The sequence below is a fragment of the Vigna radiata genome, chromosome 4 (assembly GCF_000741045.1).
Source record: "Vigna radiata var. radiata cultivar VC1973A chromosome 4, Vradiata_ver6, whole genome shotgun sequence".
NCBI classification, from domain to species: domain Eukaryota; kingdom Viridiplantae; phylum Streptophyta; class Magnoliopsida; order Fabales; family Fabaceae; genus Vigna; species Vigna radiata.
Window position 1 is genome coordinate 19,627,828 of NC_028354.1, and position 27,833 is coordinate 19,655,660.

Below are 27,833 nucleotides of genomic sequence, written 5' to 3' on the forward strand. Positions count from 1 at the left end.
CGATATAACTAACCGCTGTCGCCAATAAGAAGAAGCTTGATGAGGTAATCGTAATCGGCACGTGCCCTCGCAGGTGGTGCTGCCATCGGTGACCAGACAATAACAACAACACACGCAAATTCACTCAAAAAGATCCTCTCTTTCTCTCACTATCTTTCTCTTTGTGGAGATATCGAGAAAACGAAAAGGGTATGCGAGATCGAAGAGAGGATCAAATGGGTTTGGTTGTGTTGTTCAACTTTTGGTTTTGGTTTTGAAAGAGTTTTGGGTTTCTTTTCTTTGTTTCTTTCTCTCCGCTGCGTGGCCCTCTCTCTACACAGTGTCATCAGTTTCGTTAACATTAAAAAAATATATATTATTTGTATTTTGTAATTTAAGTTTTTAAAATAGAAATTTATGAACCTATTTCCAAGCTAAACATACAGATGAAAATAATAATAATAATTTTTTCCCTACTATAAAAGTTGAAATATAATTTTTGAAAATATTTGGATAATTAACAGTGCTAATAATTGAAATTGTCAACCATCATTAACAACTGATAATGTCCAATATTAATTAGATTAGATTAAGAAAATAATTTAACAAATGGTAAAATAATAATTGTCATGGACAGTGATGTGGATTGATTGATTATGTGATTAAAAATACTAATTAATCTAAACATGATAAAATAAACACAATATAAAAATGCGAAAATATAAAACACAATATTTTTCAAAAGTCAATTTTCGATGAGAGTTATTCTTTGTAGAAAAAAATTATTAGCTATAGTTTTTTTTTTTTACATAAAACATGTTAACGAGTTCTTAAAATTCCCATTGAATAGTAATTTAATAAGTTTTTCTCTTGCATCTTGTTTATTCATTGAGAATAATAAATGAAGTACACCTCTAAAATCAATAAAGCCCAATATTTCAAAATATAATTTTAAGGTTCCGAAAACTAAATTAGAAAATATGTTGACACAATGAAAGTGTTTCAACAATTACATTGGTGTTATACAGAATAATGTTTAAATAATTTCTAATAAACATGTAGGAAGTAGGAACACCTCTTTTTTGTCCAAAGAAAGTACTAATTTGAAAGTTTTCATATTCCTTTAACTTTTTTATGCAGACAAAGTGTTTAAAAGAATATGTTGTTAATATTTTTCTGTAATTTGAAACATAAATAAACGTGCCAAAGAAAAAACCATGTCATAAAACAAGTTTCCTTGTCTTGTGGCATCAAATTAATCCAAGAATGATGAGCATTCCTTCGTATTTGCAACAATGAAGGAGGAACTGAAGAGATAATATCACATTCATACACGACAAGAATTATATTCCTAGACATTCACAATAGTTTTCACATTCACATCAGTTTTCACGTACACAAACAATTTCCACGTATAAAACAATTTCTATATACGTTCACAATAGTTTTCACATACGTTCACAACAGTTTCGACGTACGTTTACAATAGTTTCGAGGTATGTTCATTACAGTTTCCACGTACGTTCACAACAGTTTCCACTTACGTTATGAACAAACGGTTTTCACATGAACAACAATATCTACATTAACAACCATTTTCACCTTAACAACAATTTCCAAGTTAACAATAGTTTCCACATTAACAGATTCTCCAGCCGTCAAATCCTGCAAAAACATACCTACTCAAACATCTAATTAATCTAAAAATAGGAAATCAAACATACACATAATATAAAAATTCAACTTAAGGGTCATCAATTTCCATGTTTTCAACTCTATCATCTCCTTTCTTGTTCTTTCATTTCATTTTTGAAATCCCTGAGTTATCCTTTGTTGGATCACAAAGCAAAAGAAACAAAGCAAAGCGTTATTTCAAATCTTCAAAGACCTTTTGTTTTCCCAATCCTCCGTACAACGGTTTCGATGTACGTTCACAACAATTTTCACGTTCACATTCACAACAATTTTCAAGTTCACGTTCACAACAGTTTCTACGTTCACAACAGTTTTCACATTAGCAACAGTTTCCACCTTAACAACAGTTTTCACATTAACAACAGTTTCCACATTAACACCAGTTTCCACATTATCAACGGTTTCCACGTTAACAACAATTTTCACCTTAACAATAGTTTCCACGTTAACAACAGTTTCCAATTAACAGACTCTCCAGCCCTCAAATCCTGCAAAAACACATGTACTCAAACATCTAATTAATCTAAAAATATGAAATCAAACGTACACATAATATAAAAATTCAACTTACATTGTCATCTATTTCCATGTTATCAACTTTATCATCTCCTTTTGTTCCGGTCGGGATTTCGTCCAAGCTCCATTGCACAATTTCCCACTTCGTACCGTCCGGTCCTCCACTGATCCGATTCTTGTTCAACCGTTCTCCTTTGTCCGGTCGTCCGGGTACCTCTTAATGATACTCCGACGCTCAAGTCAATGTTCAAGTTCTTTGGTAATAAAGGTAGAGATAGAGAGAGAAAAAGAGAAATAAATGTGCATTCAATGTGTCTGCCTATCTCTTACCTTTGACTCTTATTTATAGTTTTTTCCATGGGCCAATGATTAGTGGGAACTTAATCAGGGCCCAATTGCAGGCCTGTCAAGGTTAATCTGGTCTTACCTTAATCTCAAGTGCTTATGACGCTAAAGTCATTGATCGTCGATGACCGGGCCTACGACGGTCGTCCTCGTGATTTTTAACAAGAAAAGGTTTTGACGGTGGTCGTCGCTTTCAGTCCTGCCATATGTCGGTGCCTTGAGTTCTGATTAATACTGACGCGATGCATCTGACCGTCCGGTCATCCTGAGGCTGGATTCTTCAAGGTTCCTTAGACGCGTTCATGGCCGGCTATGATTATTGACAGTCATGCGGACGCAATGACAAAGTGAGGTTCGTCATCTGGGTCATACACGTTTCGCGACGACAGAGTGAGGTTCATGATGGGCCGGTTTGTGCCCGGCCATGACTATCAGTCATGCGGACATTCTTATGGGCCGATATGTGCCCGACCATGACTATCAGTCATGCGTTGGCGGGGCTTGATGAGAATTCTTCAAAGTTTTTCTTCCAAACAGAGGTTATCCCGGCCGTCGAGACCGAACTCCAGCATGGTGTTTTCCCAGGGTGAGGCATACCGCCCGTTCTGGTTATCCCTTCGGTCAGTTACTCGCCTCTTACCGTAATGTGACTTCGTAGACCGTCCGTCCTCCCCCTTCCAGTACACCTTTCTTATTATTTCATTTCATATTTTGAAATCCATTAGTTATCCTTTGTTGAATCACAAAACAGAAAAACAAAGCAAAGCGTTATTTCAAATCTTCAAAGACCTTTTGTTTTCCCAACCCTCCGTACAAAAGTTTTCATGTACGTTCACAAGAGTTTTCACGTACATTCACAAGAGTTTCCACGTACGTTCACAACAGTTTCTACATACGTTAATAACAGTTTCCACATACGTTAATAACAGTTTCCACGTACCTTAAGGTCATTGCTGATTCAGATGACAAACCCATGATGGTTGTTTCATACAAGGATCAGGAGAAACAAATTTCAACTGAAGAAATCTCATCTATGGTCCTTATAAAGATGCAGGAGATTGCATAAGCGTACTTGGAATCAGAGGTTAAGAATGTTGTGGTTACTGTGCTGCTTATTTTAATGATTCTCAGCGACAAGCAACAAAAGATGTTGGTACCATTTCTGGCCTCAATGTTATGTGGATAATCAATGAGCCCACAGCTGCTGCTCTGGCATATGGTCTTGACAAGAGAGCTAATTGTGTTGGAGAGCAGAATATTTTAATTTTTGATCTTGGTGGTGATACATTTGATGTGTCTCTGCTAACAATAAAAGGTGATGTCTTTGTAGTGAAGGCCACTACCGGTGATACACACCTTGGAGGAGAGGACATGGATAACATAATGGTGAAGTACTTTGTTGAGGAGATCAAGAGGAAGCAGAAAGTGGACATTAGTGGGAACTCGAGAGCCCACTAGTATAAAAATCATATTTTATGACGTACAAAAACGAACTATGACGTACATAGTTTTGTAAGTTATAATAGGTCTACATATTTTATGACATAGCAAAATTTACGTTATCTGAACATATTATGACACTGTTTCTAAAAGAAATAACTCTAATGAATGTGAATATAGATATTATGACTCAGTCCATTTTTTTTATATGAATATTGGAGAAAATTGTTTCGAATTGATATTGAGTAAAATTATCTATATTCACATTCATTAGAGTTATTTCTTTTAGTAACAGTGTCATAATATGTTCAGATAACGTAAATTTTGCTATGTCATAAAATATGTAGACCTATTATAACGTAGAAAACTATGTACGTCATAGTTTGTTTTTGTACGTCATAAAATATGATTTTTGTACTAGTGGCCACTGACAAATGACAGAGAAAAGGCAATGAACAACTTAGCTAGAAGACGATCTGCATCACGAACCCTAAGTCAGTTTAAATTCAATCTAAAAATCCCCAAATTGAAACTGTTGTGAACGTGAAAATTGTTGTGTACGAACGTACGTGGAAATTGTTGTGAACGTGGAAACTGTTACGAACGTACGTGGAAACTGTTATTAACGTACTTGCAAACTGTTATTAAAATAGAAGGAAAATTGCATGACGTGAATAGAAATTATGATTTTATTTATTAACTGTAAGCGTAATCATTAAAGAAAATTATTTTATTAAAAGCGTGATAAGGCGCGTTAGAGTATTGGGGACACTAATTAGCATTATTTTTACAATCATAATAGAAACACTCTCCATTATTATGTACATGGTCAACCAACATTCAATTTGTCTTTCAGTAAATATTATTTATTTAGCTTATACACAATTCCAATTCAGGGTACCGTAATTGCTATTAGATTTTATGTAATACATGGAGTTACTTCAATTAAAATCCAACGTAATCTCGTTTGAGAGAATAATAAAGATATAGGTGCATGCATGCATACTTTTTTCAAGCTCAATTTTGAATATGCAAACCATAGTTACTGATATTCTATATACATATTATTAATAGACAAGTTACTCTCAATTAATATAATACAGTGGAAAATTAAAGCATGACGTCAAACTATATCAGCAAGGGCAATAGAGTTCAGACAAAACCAACGCCAAAATGACTGTAAGGTTTAAATACATTTTGAACGAAACTGATAAGAATTTTGGGTGGCACACTGTTGAAGATGGCCATGTTTCTTTTGCTTAAACCAATCAAAGTGTGTAGAATTCAAATTTGTTCTTGATTATTTGAGTTGCATCAGGCTTAGCTTACCAGAATTTCAATGTGTAAATTATTACAATGTTTGCAAATCCTGATTCACTTCTTACCCTTTCAATGTAATACACTTTTTAGTTGTTGAATTGTATTTTTCATTGAAAAGCTCTCATGCAATATTTCTTTTTGTAAACTTCTCCCTAAAAGGCTTATAACGGAGAAAAGTGAAATCATCCTTTTCATCAATCAACATTAGCTTATAAGTAAATTAAAAATAAAATTTTGAAGAAGTTAATTTGAAAGATCATATTATTTCAGATGCTGAGCTTCTCTTACATTAATACGATTAAAGATCATACTCAGGTGAATGCCAGCATGTATTAAACAAGGAGGTTTATTATATTTTCTTCTTAAGGACATCGATGTATTTATTTCAGCTCAAATTTAAAAGAAAGCCACAACCACACATAATATATTCTTACCACGTCTCTTCCAACCAAATACCAAACACAAAGATGATTGCGGTGCACCATTATTAAAAAAGGCCAACTTCACAGTATCAATACGAACTCCCAAATATATTTCCATTGTCAAGTAAAATATCCACTACCATTTTAAGAGATCGTGGTATCTATATACTATAAGCTATAAGTTCTCATGTTTCAATTGGTTCATTTTTTCTCATTCACACAAGCTCAAAATCAAACCAGCAATTCTTTACAGATAATCACAGTCTCAGAAACTACAATGAATGTCAGCCTGCCATGTCGAAGTCGTCTGATGGCTGGTATAAGTCGTAGTTCTCAGGAGCTTCTATTTTTCCAGTAAGATAACCATTCCCTGCAAAAATTAATATAACAGTCTTGATTGTCAAGTTCTCTGATAAAGAAGGGCTCGCATATGAAGATACAGCAACCCTTTCTAAATTTCCGTATTAAATAAAACAAGGAAGGTAATTTTCACCATACGCAAGCTCCATCACTATACTCCATAGCCTAGTTATATTAATACACAAGAAAATGAGACTCGCTAAAATGGTTTCTGGAGATGCATGAATATGCAAAGTATATTATATATATAAAGGGATTTTTGGACAAGGAGAGAAGTAAGATTAAGTTCTCCATTTAAATGATGACATGCGAATATTCTTTCCAATAATAAATAACTTGATGTATTGAACAAACTTAAATAAATATGCATGCCTCGTCATTTAATCGGAGATGTAAGGAACTTGATCTAAGCCGCGTCCTATAAATATAGAAAATCTCAAATCCAAGAAAGTCAATTATACAAGTAATTATCAACACAAATTTCTCAATTATAGAAGTACCAATTTCTGCAAGAACATCTATAAAGGGTGGTGGAGGAGATAGAACAAGCTATATTGACAGGAAGAATTGTTCTTTTATCCAGAACTAGATGGAATACTTAGGGCATATCATCTCTGAACAGGGGAATTCAACAGGATTCTAACAAGATAAAAAGATATCTTAGATTGGCTCACTTGTGGGTGTGAAGGGGCTTAGGGGTTCCTCGTGTTGATTTGTTATTATAGGAAGGCGAGAAATAATGGGAAGATAGCTTGATCACTTAAACAACTTGCATAAAAGTTGTTATGGAGATGGCCAAGGGAAGTCAAGTGCATCCATAAAATCCTCGTGACAGAATGCCCGGGGAATTGTGGAGGTCTTGATCAAGCATGAGTTTTGAAGAGAGGAGAGTCGATTCAAACCAGTGGCCCCAAGTCACCAAAGTGTATGTGATTAGGTTATGAATTATCATAACTGAGGAGAGAGAGATTAACTGTCTAGTAGTGCGAATGGGTGAGGGGATAAGAATCTGCACTGACATAAGGTGGGATGAGATGAGAGGAATGAAGACTTGGGAGATTGTGAAAAAACTAGAACTAGACCTCTTGAATGCCTAGAATATTTTTTTCCATACCTCCTGGAAAATACAGCTGTACTAGGTCCAGGATCACAATGATCCGGCCTAATACTAAATAGTACTGAACATTTTTTTTTGCCTCTCTCTGTAATTTTTCTGTCACATATCAACTCACTTCCAACGTATAACGTTAAAAAACAATAATCTTACCTTTATTTGATTAATATAAAGACAGGTACATGAAGAAAGGACAAGAAGTTACATACCGGGGTTCGATAGCAGCCCATCGAAAACAGGCACATGGTTGAAATTTCTAGTGGATCTTAAACTCCCATCAGACGGGAAAACAGAATCTGGTTTGTTTGAATCTGAATTCTCATTCAAGTACGGCAGATCATCATGGTTCTGAAAACCTAAATTATCAGAAGGCCCAGCAGAAACATTGAGCTGGGACCAAAAATCGTCTGCCTTTGTCTTCTTATCTTTGGAATCAACCTCGGTCTCTACTTCCGATTCCGCATTAACACCGGGTGCCACATTCTGTTGCTTTCTTTTGGAGCGAGCCCGCCTATTCTGAAACCAGTTATAAACATTGGTCTCAGAAATCTGGCCATGCTGGCTGAGCTCAGCAGTGATCTCCTTAATCTTTTCCTTGCTGGGAGTCCCAGTTCCCTGATCAAATATCCGCTCCAGAATCTGAAGCTGCATAGCAGTCGGAGTCCACCTCTGCCTCGAAGCTATTTTGTGCCCACTAGACCCCAACAAAGGATCGCAGTACATGTTTCCCAGTCTAATCCCTGACACGGAAAGCACCAATTAAACAACATTATTATTTCGACTAAATAAAATAAAAACCATCAATGGAAAGGATGTTTACACTCTAATCATATAAAAAAAAAAAAATCATGCATGTTAAGTTTGCTGACTATTACAATACCCATCCTAGAATTTATACAAACTATGACTACCAAATCCAACTGGTTGAGAGAATATACACTTACTTTGAACAGAAATTAAATTTAATTACCATCTTGAGAATATATTCCTCTTTCGATTCAATAAACTAGTGCTAATAATCAAAATTGTTTTTGGATTCCTTCACTAAATTAGCTCACACGTTATACTTGTCCAATTTGGAAGTAGCACAGAGCGAGAAAAACTTTATGACTGAATTAATAACAGTCTAATTGAAGAGTCAGGGAAAGCAAACTACACACTAACACACATTGTAACATACAACAACTAACTAAGTAATTAACAAAGGTGAAAAATGAATCGAAACCTGCGAGATCTTGGTGAGAAGAGATGGTTTTGTGCATCTCGATGAGTTGCTCGCAGATTGTTGCGTAAACCGCAATCTGCTTGCGGAGAGTCTCGAGTTGTTCGTCGGTCATGACTTTGACGTACATCATTTCGGCGTTACCGTTGGGTTGCCAACTCTGCTTCTGCCACTCCATCACGTTCACCATCGCCTTCTCTCTGCGATCACACACAAACACGTGTGTACAATGTCTTGTGTATTTATTTATTATTTAATAATTAATTTTAATTGAGAGTGTGAACCCTAATCATGAAACGACGAAAACGAGAAGCAGAGATAATTAAGAATGGAAGAGAAAAGGTTTCAGATCTGACATGGGAGCAGAGAGCGTCGCTTTGGTGTCAGAGGCGTATGTTAGCACTTGCCAAAACTCGAAGCTGTGTCGGCGGCGTACGATGCGGGAAGAGAATAAAAAGCAAGAATGTCCCAGGGATATTCTTGTCCAAAACAAATTATTTCTGGGCTTTTTTGGAATCAAGAAATTCCATATTTAAAAAAATAAAATAAAAATTAAAGGTTTATAAGAATATTTTAATGCAATAATCTATTTGATAAATAAGAATATGTTATATGGACAAGGTGTTTTAGGAAGATTTAAGATCATTTACCAAAAATTTCTCTTTTTAATACTTTAATTTACGCATTTGTTGTATAATGTAGAAAATTTGATACGTAAAAAGGCTAAATGTATTATTATTTTAGAGGACACTCTCGGGATTAGTTTTGAGGGTAAAATAGAAAAGGAAGAGGTGATTTATGTTTTTAAGTTAAGAAAGTTATATATAGTTTGTAAGGATAACTGAGAGATTCAGGTATTACGAAATATTTTGTTATAAAAATAAATTATTTCTTTTTGTGATTAATATTTTAGAAATATTTATAAAAAATTATTTGAAATTAAAGGATGATTTGATATTTGATTTTATCGAGATCTACATTTTACTACAAGTGACAGTATCTAAATAGACTGACTAATTTGATGACTGAAACACGATAAAAGATTCATAATTTTTTTTTTATAGTAAAAGAGTTTAAATTTTTATAATTAAAAAAGAATGAATATAAGTATAAGGATAAGTATTTCTTTGAGAATACCAAAGTCTTTTAACCCTAAGATTCATGTTATAAATAATAAAATAAAAACTTACTTCAAATATGTTAATATTTGTTAGAATAAATATATTTTAGATTATTTTAAGATAATGAAATTTATGAACCATTGTTCAGCACATTTATTAGGTCGAATGGATATAATACTTTTTATCTAATTTTTGATAATTTATAATATTAAATTATATAATAAAAGTATCATAATATTTTTATCATATCAAAAGAATTAAATTTATCAGTTTTTCCTAGAACAATTTACTAAGAAATTTAGTTAAATAGAATACAAATAATGTTTGAAGTTTGTTTCAAGAGATAAATTTATGCTAGACAAGATAAAAATAACGTTATCTAGCACAAGTATCTAAATAACGTTAAAAAATTACTAATTCATTACATAATATTATTTATAGCATGATAATATTATTATTTTAAAAACGTGAAATATCTACTGATTTTATAGAATAGTAGGATTATTTTTTACGAGACTTTCTCTTCCAACTCCATATTTATTGATATACTTCACTTTGATTTGGGATGAAGCTGAGTTTATCACATTTCACAAAATTCAAAACCAACATTTTTAAAACGTAATGAAAAGAAAGAATAACCATGTCAATGAGATTGAGAATGAGAATGATAATACCGAGACATTCACTTCAAATTCACAGATTCCATCACCCACAGCATGTTCATTCCGATGCCTTTGTAATTTCTCCAATGACTCTCCACATTCCACAATATTGCAACCATAATCACTACTACTTTCACCTTCTTCGTTCATGCAAACACTTGAACCCTTTGCTCGAAATCCATGCCCGTTTAATTGTCTCAGAACAATGCACTTTGGCTCAATCAACACCTGAATCACTGATTCTGTGGAACTCGTTGATCAGAGCCTATTCTAGACTCCGTTTATTCCAGGAAGCCATAAAATTGTATCATAGAATGTTATGTGTGGGACTTGAACCTGACAAGTACACATTCACCTTTGTTTTGAAGGCTTGCACTGGTGCTTTAGACTTCCATGAGGGTGTTGCCATTCACCAAGATATAGCTTGCAGGGAGTTAGAGTGTGATGTCTTTGTTGGGACTGGACTTGTTGTAATGTACTCTAAGATGGGTCGCTTGGACAGTGCAAGAAAGGTGTTTGATAAAATGCCCACGAAGGATGTTGCTTCCTGGAATGCAATGATTTCAGGGTATTCTCAGAGCTCAAACCCTTGTGAAGCAATGGGAATATTTCGGAGGATGCAGATGGCGGGTGTGGAACCTGATTCTCTGAGCATCTTGAACTTGGCTCCGGCTGTTTGTAAACTAGAGGATGTTCGTTGTTGCAAGGCTATAAATTGTTATGTGGTTAGGAGACGTGTATTGGGTGTGGTTTCTAATTCATTGATAGATATGTATTCTAAATGTGGTGAGGTAAATTTGGCTCGTCGGATATTTGACGAGATGCAGGTTAAAGATAATGTCTCGTGGGCAACGATGATGGCTGGATATGTGCATCATGGCTGTTTCTTTGAGGTGCTTCAATTACTTGATAAAATGAAAGAACAAAGTATGAAGATGAATAAGGTATCGGTTGTAAATTCCCTTTTAGCAGCTGCAGAGATGAGAGACCTAGAAAAAGGGAAGGACCTTCATAATTATGCTTTACATGAAGGGATAATGTCAGATATTGTTGTTGCTACTCCTATTGTGAGCATGTATGCAAAATGTGGTGAGTTGAAAAAAGCTAAAGAGTTGTTTCTGAGTCTTAAAGGAAGAGATTTGGTTGCTTGGTCTGCCTTTTTATCAGCTCTTGTCCAAGCAGGATTTCCTGGAGAAGTGTTGTCTATATTCCAAGAGATGTGGCATGAAGGTTTGAAACCAGATAAAACGATTCTGAAAATTCTTGTTTCTGCATGTGCAGACATTTCAAATGCAGGGTTAGGTAAGATTGTGCACTGCTACACTATTAAAGCAGACATGGTGTCTGATATTTCAGTTGCAACAACCCTTGTCTCTATGTACACTAGATGTGAATTATTTATGTATGCAATGGCGTTATTCAACAGCATGCAGTATAAAGATGTTGTGGCATGGAATACCTTGATAAATGGATTTACCAAATTTGGTGACCCACGTCTTGCCTTCGAAATGTTCCATACATTACAGTTAACTGGGGTTCAACCAGATAGTGGAACCATGGTGAGTTTGGTTTCAGCTTGTGCCCTTCTGGATGACCTACATCTAGGAACCTGCTTTCATGGAAATACTATAAAGACTGGTTTTGAACCTGACGTGCATGTAAAAGTTTCTCTAATAGACATGTATGCCAAATGCGGGAACCTTTTCTCAGCCGAAAACTTGTTTCAATTAATCAAGCATGTAAAGGATGAAGTACCTTGGAATGTGATGATTGCGGGGTACCTGCACAATGGAGGTGCTAATGAAGCAATTTGCACTTTTAATCAAATGAAATTAGAAAGTGTAAGGCCCAATTTAGTCACATTTGTGATCGTTCTTTCGGCCGTATCATATTTGTCAATGTTAAAAGAGGCCATGGCTTTTCATGCCTGCATAATCCGAATGGGATTCATATCTAGTAGCCTGGTCGGAAACAGTCTTATTGATATGTATGCTAAATGTGGACAACTCGGTTATTCGGAGAAATGCTTTCATGAGATGGAAAATAAAGGCACGATCTCGTGGAATGCAATGCTTTCAGGTTATGCAATGCATGGCCAAGGTGAACTTGCCATCGCACTTTTTTCACTTATGCAAGAGAACCATGTCCATGTTGATTCACTTTCCTACCTTAGTGTATTATCTGCCTGCAGACATGCTGGTTTAATTCCAGAAGGAAAGAACATTTTCCATTCCATGACTGAGAAGCACAATCTTCAACCCAACATGGGACACTATGCCTGCATGGTTGATCTTTTAGGCCGTGCTGGTTTATTTGACGAAGTTTTGAGTTTAATTAATGGAATGCCAACAGAACCCGATGCTCAGGTCTGGGGAGCCCTCCTGGGAGCATGTAAAGTGCATTCCAATGTGAAGTTAGGAGAGGTTGCCCTTCATCACCTCCTTAAACTTGAACCAAGAAACGCGGTTCATTATGTAGTTTTGTCAGATATATATGCTCAATGTGGTAGGTGGGTCGATGCCAGGAGAACAAGATCAAACATGATCGACCATGGATTGAGGAAAATTCCCGGATATAGTTGGGTTGGAGCTCATAAGCAAGGACTATCCCTTTCTGGATAGTGGCAAATCCCAACCAAACCACTGCTTTAACATGCAAATACAGAAGAACTTGTTATATCATGTTTGACAAAAGGAAATAGTTGTTAGCATTCTGATAGTCTCGCTTTTTTCGGTACATGGCAAAAAAATATGTAATTAAAACTCAAAATAGATAATTAAGCACTTGAATTAAAACTCAACAGTGGAGAACTGTGATACATATATACAGTACACAACAAAAACAATGTTGAACAAATGTACCTAACCTTACAAAAATAGTTAGTTTGAGTTTGCAGTGTGAAAATAATAAATATATATATAAAAGTGTAGAAGGATGGTTGGTGAAAACAAGTCAAACAGTTTTGTCTGGTTCGGGCTGGATATCCTCAACTCCAAAAACGCCTTCTCCTTTTATAAGAAACTGGGAAGAAGAATGCGGCAAATGAGGAGCGAACACAACACTCATTCTCCTCCTTCTCATAGGCCCATCCTCATCACGCGATAAAAACACCCTCGAGTTGACACAATGGGCCCAGGCCAGGCCCAAGGCAGGGCAGACGCGCCGGCCCGACGAGTAAAGCCCATCACTCAAATTCCCAACCCTGACATCACCATCTCCAATAAAATCCACAACCTGATTCGTCACCACCACCGCCAGCCCAAACCTCTTCGCCAACCGCCGCAATCCGCCTGAGATTCCGAAGAACAGCGACGATCTGCGCCGGAGGTCCGATCCGGTGTTCTCAAAATCGGAGCGGAAGAGAGCCGCGATGGAATCGATGACGACGATTCGGACCGGCCGCCACCGAGATCGAGAGTACACAAGGAATGTCTCGATGGTTGGAATTAAGTGTAGGAGCTCGTCCGCGGAGTGGACGGCGCGCACAAAGACGCGGTCGCAGGGGTCGGGAAGGTCGGGGTGCGACGTTCGGAAGGCGCCTGAGAGTTGGTGGAGGCGGCGGAAGGGGAAGTGGAACTCGGTGTGGATGAATATGGAGGAGGCGGAGAGGCCGCCGTGGGACGAGGGGAGTTGGGCGGAGAGGGCGAGTTGGAGGCAGAGCTGCGTCTTGCCGGAACCGCTCTCGCCAACAAACTCCGTGATGGAGTGGCAGGGAACGCCACCGTTGAGGCAGCGATCCAGTACGGGACAGCCCACGGTGCACTTCTCGCTGCGGTGGTGCAGTAGCAAAAGGTTCTCTGGCCTCATCTCGCTAAACGCTCTGGGATTTGAATTCTCGCGGTTATAGCTAAATTACCGTGAGAGGGAACAACGTTTCGCTGTCTCATTTTAAACATAAAAAAGAAGAAATCGGATTCAATCTTAATATTAATAAATTTATAAATAATATTTCTTATAAACACATTTAAAAAATATGAATAATTTTTATTTACTTGTAACTATAAAAGGGCTTTCTTTAGTTTATAGTTGACAATGCTGATTAAATTAGAACAACTCCATTTAAACTGGTTTACGTATTTGATAGTAAACAAATTGGATGTAATAATAATAATAGTAATAATTAATTGATTTTTTAGAAGGTTTATAATACATGTATGATTTAAAGATTAAAGAAATGCTCTTAATATTGGGACTGATTAAAGCTGCATTTTAGAACCAAAAAAAAAGGAAAAAGATTTATCAAATTTAACGTGTAATTAAAGAGAAATACTATTACATAAATACTGTAAATTTGCTTATACTTAACAACTTTTTTTTCTTTTACTTAACGCATGACAGGTAATATTAAGATTCGTTTATTTTTACCAGGTGCAAAACGTCGTCTCAAAAATTTGTTCTGCAGTTACCATTAAAACAATATAAAACTAATTTAAATTTTAATATATAATACCATTAGTTGGGTCCATAGCTCAGTGGTAGAGCATTTGACTGCAGATCAAGAGGTCACCGGTTCGAACCCGGTTGGGCCCTTTTTTGGCAAATCATTTTACTTAATTTGAAATAACTTATTAATTAGTTTGCTAATAATTATTTACAGGTGTTACTAATGATTGAAAACTCAAATTTATACTATATTAGTTTACTCAAAAAAAATAAATATAATTTTTTATTAAGCGTTAAACATTAAATTCGAACTTTGGTGGTAGATTTAGAAAACAAGTTTATTTTTGCTTTAGTAGCAGCAAGAGACATTATATTCAAAATTTATTAATTAGATTAATAGAAATGTAACGAGGTTATATTATAAACAGACATGGATAGAAGAATAACAATTTGATAACTTATTTCTATATACAAATAAATAATATTTTAAAATAACATCTAAATGAACTAATATTTTAACAACATATTGGTTTCTTTAATTTCATTTTAAAAACTTTCAATCTCTAATGCTACTATTACCATTCTCATTTTAGTTACGTGCTTAACGGTACCATTCAATGATATAATTAAGTTAGTTTTACTAATTTCCTTCTTCCAAACACTCCCATAGAGAAAGAGACCATGTATAACTTATGTAGGAAGTAAAATACAATTAACTGTCAGCTCAAGGAAGAGAACGAATAAAAGGCAACAACAAGCACAAGACATTAGGTAATATTTTCTTTCATTCATTCTGTCAAGTAACAATCTACAATCTTTCAGAAAAGGTATAAAGTCTGCAAAATTGGAATATCCAAAATATGATACCACTGTCCAGTATAACAAGGTGGGAGAAAAAATGATAGTAACTCAACTCTGACACTCTATTCAACACTATCGGATAAACCTCACGTTGGTCATACCAAAATACACGAGATTTCACCTAATAATAACAATAATAATAAAATATTAAAAGAAGTGTCCAAGAGTCAGTTACTAACATTTCCCTGCAGTGGAATGGCTATCACATGTGTGGATACAAAGTGGATTCTTGAGTGGAGGATTGGGTGTTTGGAGGTTTGAGAAAGGAGAAGATGTGCAACAGTAAAGTATGCTAATAACGTTAATTACGTGAAAAATGGGGGGATAGGGATGGAAAAAATAGGGGGGTGGCAAAGGCAGAGAAGAGTCAGTATTCGTTTACAATCTATCTTGCCTGCACCACTTCAGAAGTTGCCACACATTCATACCTTATTTACCTTCCCGAACATCCAAACTCCTGAAATTATTTCGTTATCAGTACCACTTCCAGTATATGGAAAATATTCCACGATGGAAAAAAATATCTACATGTTGAGTGAGGCCGTGTGATAAATAAAGCAAAATTGGCATCTCATTTTCCATCAGCAATTATGTTGATCCTATCAAACCATACATTCAATCAGTTTCTAAATCTTTAGTGCCAAGTTCAATACCCCTTTCTTTTGCCGCATCAACAGCATCTTTTGCATCTCCACTGGTCATATATAGCTTGTAGAAGTATTTCCACAACTTGATAGAAAATGGATACACTGATAGAGCCCTTCTATAAAAACTGTCAAATACTGCATCAATGCCCATAGCATTGTCCAAAAGCTCAGCCGCTTCCACCCAGACATATTCGGGTGGTATTGGCATGGAATCCAAAATTGCATTTACCAGGGTTGAACAAGCCCAAAACAAAAGACTGGATGGGTTTGAGTCGGAAGAATTGTATTGCTTAATCAATAGTTTGCACACAGTAATAGCTAATTGGAAGTTGTGAGGAACAACCCCCATAACCCCTTCAACAAAATCAACCAAATGTTTGGGGTCACTAATAGTTTGGGGTAAAAGAGATGGACCAAACCATGATTGAAGTGTCAAATTTAGAAGAGAACAGTCTAATGAAACTGGACTTACTATGTTACTAATAAGATGCTGTAGTCTTGGCTTCTTGATGCTGTCAATAAATTTTCTTGTCAACACCTTGGGAACTAGAAATGCCTGGGAGGAAGCATCTGTGTATAACTCCAATATCTTCTTAATGGCACAATCAGGACCATCCTCCTTCATGCTCAACTCATCATAAACCAGAAACATCACATATTTTCTCATACATTGCTCTAAACCTTCAAAACTAACAGTACTCTTTGCCTTGTCAAAAGCTAGGCATGCTGCTGTTTTATCATTCTGGAAAAAATTATAGAGAGACAGATTAAGAAATCCAAACATTGTATCTATTTGTTTATGATCAGTGCTGGAACTGTCTGAAACAAATTTTGAACCCATTCTGAATGAGCCACCAGAATTACCCTCATCAGCAATCTTCATCTCTCCAATAGGGAGATCTTGTACTTGCTTAACAGATTGGAACCATCGAACTGTAATTTCTTTTGCAAGATCAGTTCTTTGATTTTGGAGAGCATTTTCAATATACTGATTCCAGATGCAGTGTATACCAGGAACTTCCTTTGGCCATCTGTTAATGGCTTCCTCAAATCCCATTAAACTATCAACATGAATATTCTGATTATGTATTCGAGCTGATGCCAGGACCAATTCTAAGCATGACGGATACAGCTTAATGTATTTATCCAGCAAATCTCTTAAGCATTCTCTGCTATCAAGGGCAGCCATGCATCTAAGGTGATTGAGAGCAAAGAGTTGAGCAGACCTGAGATTAACTTCACTTTTTCCTGATTCGTTATAGACAAAAGAATCAATAGATTCTACAGCTGTTTCTACAAGTTTAATAGCCATCACCTTGTCATCTTCAGATAAATTGACCAAGGGCCATTCAATATCTAGGAGATCTTTCTCAGATTCAAACTTCTGAACTACAGCATCAGGCAATCTCCTGTAAATAACCAAGTAAACACAACAAATCCAGAATACACATTTGTCAGAAACTGTTAAGCAATTGAGTATATCTGAGAGTGCCAGATGATAATGCTCGTTGGATTTTGTTGTTGTAGGGAATATTCCATAAGTTCTTTCAATGGCCTTCTCAACATTCCCTGAAATGTATAGGCAGTGTATCATCTGCAGAAACAGGTCCAATATGCATGCACTTTTGTGTATTTTGTCCTTGGGATTGGCAGATGCATGCTGACAGAGAACTGAAAGGGCAGTATCATAGGCAATCAATCGGTCATCAAGCTTTCCCTGACTATTGATATACATGAGCCACAGTACATAAGATTCTTCACAGAGCTTAACCTGGGAAACAACAGTTGAGTGTTTTCACAGCCCATATTCAGTTCTCAAAAGGAAGAATTAACATGCTATCAAAAAGTTAAAAGAGAATTGAAGTAGAAAAACCAAGAAAGATAACAAAAAGGTCATTCTTATCAAACAAAACATGGAGACGAGCATTACATTATATTCTCTCTTATCTTCATGGACAAAAAGGCCAAAACTAAAAAAAAAAGAAATACACACAATAGCCTACCTTCCGAAAGAGACTGTCTTAATATGTTTCTGAATTCAACCATTCACCCATCATTCCCTGAATGCACTTGCCAATAACTAGCTTTTTATAAAATGATAGACAGGTTCTAACAATATTTAAAGATGATGGACGAATATATTCATGTGTATAACTAAAGTTCTTATGTTTTTGTAAAACGATGGAGACAATGTATTTTGGATTTGTATTTTTACTTTTACGTGGGAATGAAAGCAAATCAGAAAGATGACATTATTTATCACACAAACCAAATCCCAACCTCTCAGGAATCAGAATAATAAATAGTCTATGAGTAGTACTGGGTTTACCATCCATGGTAAATATGTTTTCAAAAATTCCCCCTTTTCCTTTCGGAAAAAGGAAATATTCTTCAGGGAACAGACTACAGAAAATTAGGAAGCAAAGAAAAACATACCGCACACAAGAACATGTCATCCTTATCATTTGGCTTCAAATTTCCATAATAAATGAGTAGATAAACAATCCAGAGAACCACAGATGTTGGATCATTTTCCAGTGCTTTTGACAGTACAGATAGGGCCTGAAAAATCCAAATTTTGAGATGGAAATACGTGGACAAATTGAACACTAACCGTCAACACAGCCCAAAATTCAACTGTTACCTTCCTTACACCCTGCACTTTATTAATTTCATGGTTGAGAATAAGAAGAGCCATCTCAACAGCTTGTTCACTATCAGCCATAGCCTGCTTATTTGGTTTTAAGTATGCAATAAATAAATGGAAATTTAGTATGCATAAAGGAATACGAGGAGTCCATAAATTTGAATTAAGGTATCAAAACCAGATTAATCAATGTGTTGATCAGGGAAATCGTTAAATACACATCATAGCCAATAAGTGAAAAAGAGACCTCTCAATAAAACTGGAGGGGGCTATTTCCTTTTACAAAAATACTTTTTCACTCCAAGTTCTCAAATTAATTATTTAAAGTTCCAAGAGCTATATGACTAGAAAGAAACTCTTTGGTTAGTTCATCAAGCTACACAAACAGCCAACATATGATAGATGTACATGCACTGACAAGCAAAATATATGAATGAAAGTGTGACATTGGACAGAAGAACTAAAGAGACATGCAAGGACCGGATATTGCCACCATGTAACCTAGAATCCACAGGGTAGGTACTTTGAATTTACTAGAACAAATGGAAGTGTTCTTGGAATAATACAGAAAATTAAAATTTTATCTTATTTTTCAATTAGGCCCCTCAATATGCACAATAAAACTTATTGTGAAGTATGCATTTTTCTAAGTGTTTCAATAAAGCATCACACGTATAACCAAATCAAATCCTAAAAAATATTCTATAAAACCAAAATACAATCATAAAAAATCAAAACATAATTACAGTTGACCCATTTTGCTCACTTCTGCATCTGAGTGATAATAACCTTGGAGTCTTAGACTGAAACATAATTAAAGAGATAATAATAGAAAACCAACAGAACTGTAATAAACAATAAAAAAATAAATTAGTTAAAAGCAACAAACCCCAGATCCACTTCTCCAATGAAAAGATGACAATTGTTTGTTCCATGCACCATGGACCTCTATGCGTTCATTACCACCACGCAGTAACGGACCATTCACAGGTACACCATTTCCAAGCAGACTTGAAGTAGCTAAAGTAAGGGTGAAATGTTTCTGCCAGCATTGAGCATTTCTATGTGCCACAACAGGTTTATATGCAAATTGGTCTGCTTTAAGAGTATCTAAACCAACAAGGTAAGTTGGTAGAATCGTAGTTTTATGAAACTTGGGAACTTTAGCCACACCATTACAATTCTGTTGATGCAATGGTAATCTCCCCTGACAATCTACGACAATAGTCTATTATCAGTCTTCAGAAAAGCAATCTAAAAATAATATAATTCTGATTTTGTAATCAAATTCAATTTATTAATATTCATAACTGTTCATAGTTAATAGTCAAATCAATACGCTACATATTTCTAGATTTTCCAATATTGTGGTTCACCACTGATGAAGAGTAAAGAAACATTTTCATGTGTCAATATCAAATTTCAGTTGTTTAATCTGAATTACGAGGATTCGTTCCTTAAATATGTCTGAAGGAAAATATCAAATGCCTATAAAACGGTGCCATTAGAGTGTAAGTCATCAGTCATAGGATATTGAAATATGTTATTCATAAAAAAGTTTATATACAACACTTTTTGAATTTATCTCTATCACATCACATCTCATATTTCCTTTCCGTCTCATTGATGTAATTGTGTTGACAAGTAGCATTTTTTAGATATTTTAGAGACTTAAGTCTTTCTTTTTTTTGTCATTGATCTCAATTTATATACAACACTTTTTGACTTTATCTCTATCACATCACATCTCATATTTCCTTTCCGTCTCATTCATGTAATTGTGTTGTACAAGTAGCATTTTTTAGATATTTTAAAGACTTAAAAGTCTTTCTTTTTTTTGTCATTTATCTCCATTTATTGCATTTTTTCTTTATTAAGTCATATTTTAAAGAAAAGTATGCCATTGTTTGTCTGTCATTTTAAAACCAAGCTCACATCAATTACCATTTTCCAGTTGCATCCTAATAAAAAAAGATAAAAATAATAGTGTATGAAATGTCAAAGTAAAAAAAATAATAATAATAATAGGAAACTACAAATAATTCTAATAAAAATGAAATTAATTAATTTTCCTAATCCAATGGAAAAATGGCTTAACCCGAGCCAGACTAAATTGCCTTAATAATTGAACTATTATAGCCCAAAAACAAGATGGTTCAAACAATATACAATAAGCTTTATTGAACATGCACTTTATTACATAATATTGTTGTTCATTGACCTACTTATATCATATGTGCAAAAGTTCAGTTTTAGAAAGCACCCAAAGAATACTAAAAGAATACCACATGGCAATTTTCAAAATTAGACAAGGACGAAGACAAGACAAATAGGTTTGAAAACAATGACTATTTTTTATACCTGCATTATTAGAATCAGTGTGCGGAATGTTTTCAACACCATAGTCCTTGGCATGTTGCCAGGGACACTCATCATTGTTGCATTTTCCACGCAGCTCATACATGCAAAGTGGCCAAAATGGATCAACTGCAGCACTGTGGCCATAGGAGCTGTCATCTGAGAGTAAGTTTCCAATATTGACAGGCATTGATATTGCTAAAACATTGCTACACTTTCTTTCATGAGAACTGAGGGAAGTAGCATTTTCATTTGGACCATCGTTAGCATTAATAAAAATGATTTTACTCTGTAATTGGTTTGTATTGAATGGAAACATTCCTCTCAGCTTACTGAATGCACTCCTAAAAATTAAAGGTTGGATGTCTAATGTATTTGTAGTCAGGGGACCTTCACAAGGCATATCTCCTTGAACTCTTGAACCAATGATATTGTTGACAATCAAAGAATTTCCACCGATGTCTGGCTGACTTTGATTCTCTCTCATATCCATGAAGACGCTCCTATCATGACTCTCAATGCCTAGAGTTATTGAACAAAATATTCAATACAGAAGATAAGCATCCAAGTTCATAAAAAAACATGATAAAGTAGAGCAAAAACGGCCAGTCATTTGGAGAAATTTCAGCCACTCAATCATAGGCCATGAATTCGAAGTAGAATCACAAACACTGAGCAACCAGATAGTTAGCATACATTTGACCCCAGCAGGCACCTTATGAACAATTTGTTTGCACAACCAAACAGGATGACTTGGATTCAATAAAGAAAATTAATAGTACTCAAAACCAACAGGGACTTACAATCGACACCCTACACCCTTAACTCCTAAACCCCTCTATTCTATCATCCTATATCCTAACAGGGACTGAGACGAAAACCTTATCATTAAATACATAACAGATACTCTAAGCACATTTACTCAAAATAGCCAACAAAAGACAAAAATTATAGTAAAATATATGCATTAAAAACAGCATTCATGTTGAACTGATTTGAAGAGAGTAAGACTTGCGTCAACTATAAAAGCATACAAACTACGATTTCTGCTTTTTAAGGCATTAAAAGTTGATACAATCATAATAATCCAAATTATTCAGCACCAAAGATATTCATGTTAGAAAAATTAAACATATATATTTTAGCAAAGACATAGTAAAGTGACTGCAAGTGAGAGGGCGAAAGATAAGAGCACATGAATTATACAGTTTACGTATGCTACATTACAATAGCTAAGGATTCCTGATCAGTAGTAACACTAACACAGGACTTAACAGTTGTATCTATATAAGAAAAGCACCACACTAGAACACACTAATTGAAGCAAAAGAAATACCTTTAAGATCGTTACCTTCTGCCCTAGAGTGTGGAACAGCAACTTTTTGAAGCACCTTTGTTTTCTCATTTCCAACCTCATTTTCAGCTCCTCGTTCAGCAACAGGCTCTACATCATTACACGAATTGCTTCTCTGCTTAGCTCTTGTCCCATATCGTGCAAATAATTCGGATCTTAATTTTGCTTCAAGAAGCAAGGAATCCTGAGGATTATCACTAGAAAAAACTGCATTAGATGTTGCATCTCTGTCCACTAATTTGGATACAGAGTCTTCTTTCCTAAAATACTCAGCATCACGATGATGATTAGAAACATGTCCAGATGGAGAGCTCTCTTCATTTTCATTAGCTGATGTACCTAATTCATCTGAAGGAGAATAAACTTCATCCGCTGCATAATTATCCCTTTGAGGCAATGGCTCTGATGTACTGGCATCTGGTTCACCAAAAGGTTCGGACCCTAAATTTGCTCTAGTAGCATGGTGTTTGGTTATATTGGAATGCCTATTATTGATTCCTCGATTATTAGAATCAAAACTGGGATTATTAATATCATTATCCTCAGCCAGTCTCTGACAGCTTGATGTGGGTATTTCATATCCAAGTCTCGGTAAGTAATCCAACTCTATATCAGGATGTTGGCACTGCCCTGAAGGCCAGGATAAGCCAGAACTGCTTAAAATTAAAGATCTTAACTTGGCTGAATACAATTCCCTTTTATGATAAAGATTGGTGCATCGTGTATTAGCCTCAAGCAAAGATCTCTGAGCTTTAAGATAAGCTTTGAGAGCATTTCTTTCTTCAATTTCACATTTGTGCCTGTACTCTTGAGCTTCCTCTAGTTCCTTGTCTATCAATTCTTCCATCCCAAAAAATGACTGTAAATCTAGATTGCTGTTCTCTGAGACATTTACATTACCATTATGATTCAAAAGAACTGTATTGTTCAATGCTTGCTACAAGAGAGAAGAGAGGAGAGAGAGTCAAATAAAGAAGACTATAATGTCATACATATCATAGGCCTCTTTTTCTCAATGTTTAATACCAGAAATTTATTCAGGGAGGAACTTGATGCATAAACAAACCCTACACTATTTGGTATTGTTAAAGACAACATAATCACGATATAGAAAATTTCAAAATTAAATTAGAAACACTGCTGTCTTGTTGTTTAACGTTTAACTTGGTTGATCTTATGACCTACTGGGACCTACACTGTTTTAAGAAAAACAATGAAGAGGCACAGCAATAACAAGTTCAAAAGGTCAATACTTCACTCATAAATAAAAACCAGAAATCAGACTATTACAAAGATAAAAAAATGGAGTTTTCAGTGACGTCATAAAGTAGAAAGGAAAATGTCATATAAAATAAACTAAAACTCACAATATTTTTTAACACGGTATTTGAATTGCTATTTGCTGGCACTGCATTTTGGTTCAAAGCAACACCAGAAGGGTTCACCAGCCTACTACTCTTCTCAGTTTGATTGGAACCATAATTGACATCACCTACACAGTATAGTTAGACAATGAGAGATTATAAACAGAAAACAACTTAAACATGCTTGACTGTCTAGTGTTTGGGCTAGGTTGCCATCAAGTGATTGGCTTCGTAATACTTACTCAAGTCATTTAAATCAATAGACAAATAGGATTAGACAGTAACACTCTACAAATTCATATGACATGGCAATACGATTTTATATTTTGACTAAATATATATGATATAAAAATTGCAATGCAAGTTGGAGCTCTTTTGCTAAAAATTGAGGCCAGAATCTGGACATATGATAATGAAAATACTGCATCATAAAAGCTAAAGGATTGTTGAAAAGATAAAAACAAAATGGGAAACATTTGTTCAATTTTAGGTTAGGAAACTGATGTAGAGTACAAGTAGCTTGATTAAAACCCTCCTTCAATTTCTAAAATCCAGAATAGTACAACAAAGTTCATGAGCCAATTTGCAGACCAAAGTTAACGTACAGATGCCATATGAAGAAAAAGTATTTACCATCACTTGATCTACGAGGCATATTTTCTAATGGATTGTCAACATGATTGTCAGGTTGCCTTGGAGATATGCCAGACTTTGGCTCTGCTCTACGTAATGGAATATCTTTTTGGCCCTGATCAACCTTGTTTCTTTCCTGAGGATAATAGTTTCCTAATGTTTCTGCTGGCGACAAAGATTTAACGGCTGGAATTTCTTGCTGACTATTGACAGCTTGAGAGACACCATTAGATGTGCTAAGTTTCACACGCTTCCTAGCTGGCTCTGTTGGCTCAAATTGTGCAGGTCTGGAGGAAACAGGAGTACTTTTTCTAGACATTGACACTGACTTCTTAGGGTTCATGGCACTGTGGTCCCTATTCAAAACTGAAACACTCTCCTTATTTTGCTGGGCTGCCTTCAGCTTGAGCTCACTTTCCCGAATTGCAATCTGATGCCGCAAATCCTGAAGTTTATTGTCATTTGACACCAATCCTTGATCCAATCCTCGCACTAAATTTTTATTCATTAGATTGAAATTTCTAGCTCTTGATCCTTGTACTGGTGGCATGGATCCAACACCCTTAGAATTAGATCCAGGGATTTTGGTGATTGATGAGACAAAGGTACGACTTAAGGATGATCTCTTGGGCACTTCCTTGGGTAAACTTGTTTGCTTTAACTTGTTAGATTTTCCCAAGGATGAGTTGGTCCCCTTTACACTGCTATCTAACCTGGATACATTACCTTTCGTTTCATGGTCGCTACCGCTGTCATCATCAGAGAAGCTTATCACAAGATTTTTATCAGTGCTGACATGACCAGTCCATGGAGAAGATTTAGGAAGTAACTGGTTCTTTTTTAAGTCCTTCTGCGTAGTTGGTTGTCCGGTAGTTTGCAACTGTACATTAGTGGAGCCTGTAAAATATTGCCATAAAAGTTTATCCTTTAGATACTGCATGAGCCGGTAAATGATTTTTGGAAGAAGATATGCACAGTAAACCAATAGTAAATATCCTTGATGCACAAAAAAGCACCAAGAAGGTTTCCAAGAAAAATACATTGAAAAGCCCATATAAGCAATCAAGTTGTAAAACTAAAGATCATATAAGCAATCATAGATACATATATCATCAGATACACCCATTTCCAGATCTTGAAAAAGTCTAGATGAACCCGTACAAGTCATATATGCCAACAACATAAGTAGAGTTCAAGATTACGCCAAAAAAAGAAGATGAAAGCTCTAAGTAGAAAGAGTGTATAAACTACTCAGATAACCAACAACATAAGGCTGATAGCACACTCAAATTTTCCTTTAATGGAAAATTAGCAAATCTCACCACCCTGAACGCCCAGTGTATTCTTTCGCACCGATGGGACAGAACCAGTCCCAACGGCATGGGTGGATTGCACATTAGAGCTTTCAACGTTATCCTGGTGCACACAAATTACTCATTAGAAAAAACTAAACAAAGAAATGATAAATTTAAATTAGCAAGAAGTCAATAGCAACACATGCAAACAAAAAAAATTCACGCTCTTTCATCTTCGATGAATTCATAATAAAAAACGATAAATAAATAAATAAAATAGTGTGACTGAGAGACAAACAGAACAAATGGCGGGACTTAAGAATAAGAAGAAGAGAAAAAGAAGAACAACAAAGTCAACGATTGTACCATACGAAAAGAAAATATTGGAGAATGAAAAAAAAGAAGAAAAAGGTAGGGTTCGGTGAAGAAAAATACATCGGCATCTTCGTCGACGTCGGAAGAGAGTTCGCCCTCCTCTCTAGTTTTGGGAGGGAGCGTAGGAAGGTGAAGATTCTCCGCCGCAGGGGTGGTGGTGGAGGGTCGGAGGTGAACAGCCTGGTCCATGGTGAGTGCGATTCTCTCTCTTGGTTTCTCTATCTTGGTTTCTCTCTCTAGAAATTGAAGAGAACGAAAACGATACAACTCTGGGGGCGGGGATTTACAGAATCTGAAATGGCTATCATGTCCTCGGTTTCTTTTGGTTTTTGCAGTTTGGGATCAGACCATTTTCTTTTCTTTTCTTTTCTTTTATTTTTCTGCTTACGGAGAGCATTAGCCTGAGCTCAAAATATTTTGAGAAAAATATTAAATTTCATTTCATTTTGACATTTTTTTTATCTTAAATTTTGAACCGACATATGATATGCTATATATATATATGAAAAATTATAATTTTGCTGTAGATAGTTTTTATTAGTTTTGTAGATAATTTTTATCATTATTTTAGTTTAAAAGGATATTAAGTTAAAAAATTGGTGAGGTTGAAAAAAATAATTATAAATTTAATAAAACAGTTAGTTAATAGGTCAAAGTAAAGTAAATATTTTAATTTTAAGAAAATATTATTTGAACAAAAATTAGGAAAACTAACTGTTGTAAAACAAATGTTCTAAAGGTTGAAATTTAAAAAGAAGTATTTTTAGAGCTGTGATACGGGCTACTCTGGTTCATTAAGGATTGATCATTCATATAACCAATTCAACCTGCTTTATTTATTAGTGAGTCAAAAAAATTTAAAAATAATTTTTTTATAGTTTAAATATAAACAAATTTCATTCTCAACAACATGAATGTTTAATTAATTTTTGAAAATAAGAAACTTAAATAAATTTTTCAAAAAATAAATAATAAATATTTTTTTATAAAATTAAAATTAAATTTTAATAAAATAAAATTAGATAAGTGGGTTGGTGGGTCAATCCAGCTTTTTACGGATTCAACCCACACGAATCGAATTTAAATGAGTTGGAATGAAATTTGACCCGTATAAAAAAATACAATTTTTTCAAATTTAATCCGATCCAAACTTGTGGTGGACCAAGTTGACCCCGAAAAATAACACATTTTGACACCTTTAGGTTTTTTATTTAATTATAAAGAGATTTTGAATCTTTCTTATTTAATAGTGTTTCTTTTCTCATCTCCATAATTACTCCCTACACTTCCATATATTACAAAATTATAATTTTATCTTCTTTTTATTTTGAATCTAAGACATATAATTTGAAAATTTTCGAAATATATAATTTGAAATATAAAAAATTATATAGTCTAAAATATAAAACAAAAAAATTACTTCAAAGTATATAATTCAAAATTTAAATCTTATATCTGGAAGAATTGTAATTTAAAATAAAAAAATCATTTTATATCACATAATTTAAAATATATATTTTTTTTAGTTAAAATGAACTCTGCGGGAATTGGAGGAAGATGAAAGAAAAATATGAGTGCAGTTGCAGGAAGAAGACTAGGAGGGTGTAGATGAAGCAAGGTAATAGGATGTATTGTTATTAAGTCTATAAATATTTAATAGTACAGTAAGAAAATATTGAATTTTCTAGCTTTCAATTTTGTAAAATAAAGATATTTTCCC

At 34.9% G+C, this 27,833-nt stretch overlaps 5 protein-coding genes, 1 non-coding gene and 1 pseudogene across 10 annotated transcripts in view; 3 read left to right on the plus strand and 4 right to left on the minus strand.

The window, feature by feature from the left end:
- LOC106759557 (pentatricopeptide repeat-containing protein At3g12770) overlaps positions 1-318 on the minus strand; it is a 4,923-nt gene extending 4,605 nt beyond the window's left edge. For all 3 annotated transcript variants that reach the window (XM_014642778.2, XM_014642780.2, XM_022780081.1), the window contains exon 1: positions 14-318. The gene's annotated coding sequence lies outside the window, so the exon portion shown is untranslated. The remainder of the gene's footprint in view (positions 1-13) is intronic.
- Positions 319-3,484: 3,166 nt separating this feature from the next.
- Positions 3,485-3,993, plus strand: LOC106758500 (annotated as a pseudogene).
- Positions 3,994-5,797: 1,804 nt separating this feature from the next.
- LOC106758079 (WUSCHEL-related homeobox 13) lies at positions 5,798-8,858 on the minus strand. The gene is made up of 4 exons (XM_014640988.2): positions 8,770-8,858; positions 8,417-8,613; positions 7,401-7,931; positions 5,798-6,087 (listed from the first exon to the last, which is right to left on the minus strand). The coding sequence occupies exons 2-4, from the start codon at positions 8,601-8,603 to the stop codon at positions 6,002-6,004; spliced, it is 804 nt and encodes a 267-aa protein (XP_014496474.1). The 5' UTR covers positions 8,604-8,613; positions 8,770-8,858; the 3' UTR covers positions 5,798-6,001.
- A 1,192-nt stretch (positions 8,859-10,050) lies between these two features.
- Positions 10,051-12,854, plus strand: LOC106758501 (pentatricopeptide repeat-containing protein At2g39620). The gene has a single exon (XM_014641421.2). The coding sequence runs from the start codon at positions 10,175-10,177 to the stop codon at positions 12,815-12,817; it is 2,643 nt and encodes an 880-aa protein (XP_014496907.2). The 5' UTR covers positions 10,051-10,174; the 3' UTR covers positions 12,818-12,854.
- A 98-nt stretch (positions 12,855-12,952) lies between these two features.
- LOC106758811 (DNA repair protein XRCC3 homolog) lies at positions 12,953-14,008 on the minus strand. The gene has a single exon (XM_014641800.2). The coding sequence runs from the start codon at positions 14,001-14,003 to the stop codon at positions 13,149-13,151; it is 855 nt and encodes a 284-aa protein (XP_014497286.1). The 5' UTR covers positions 14,004-14,008; the 3' UTR covers positions 12,953-13,148.
- Positions 14,009-14,654: 646 nt separating this feature from the next.
- Positions 14,655-14,726, plus strand: TRNAC-GCA. The gene has a single exon. It is a non-coding gene; the product is annotated as a tRNA-Cys (tRNA).
- Positions 14,727-15,346: 620 nt separating this feature from the next.
- On the minus strand, positions 15,347-26,530 carry LOC106758560. Of its 3 annotated transcripts, none has more exons than XM_022780083.1 (10): positions 26,174-26,530; positions 25,766-25,859; positions 24,444-25,340; positions 23,814-23,938; positions 22,444-23,383; positions 21,096-21,614; positions 19,624-19,949; positions 18,732-18,818; positions 18,524-18,649; positions 15,347-17,858 (listed from the first exon to the last, which is right to left on the minus strand). In XM_022780083.1, the coding sequence occupies exons 1-10, from the start codon at positions 26,300-26,302 to the stop codon at positions 16,056-16,058; spliced, it is 5,046 nt and encodes a 1,681-aa protein (XP_022635804.1). In that variant the 5' UTR covers positions 26,303-26,530; the 3' UTR covers positions 15,347-16,055. The 3 variants fall into 3 exon arrangements, with proteins under 3 accessions (XP_022635804.1, XP_014496965.1, XP_022635803.1); XM_014641479.2 differs by having other exon boundaries at positions 18,732-18,815; positions 22,429-23,383; positions 26,174-26,529; XM_022780082.1 differs by having other exon boundaries at positions 22,429-23,383; positions 26,174-26,529.
- Positions 26,531-27,833: the final 1,303 nt, after the last annotated feature.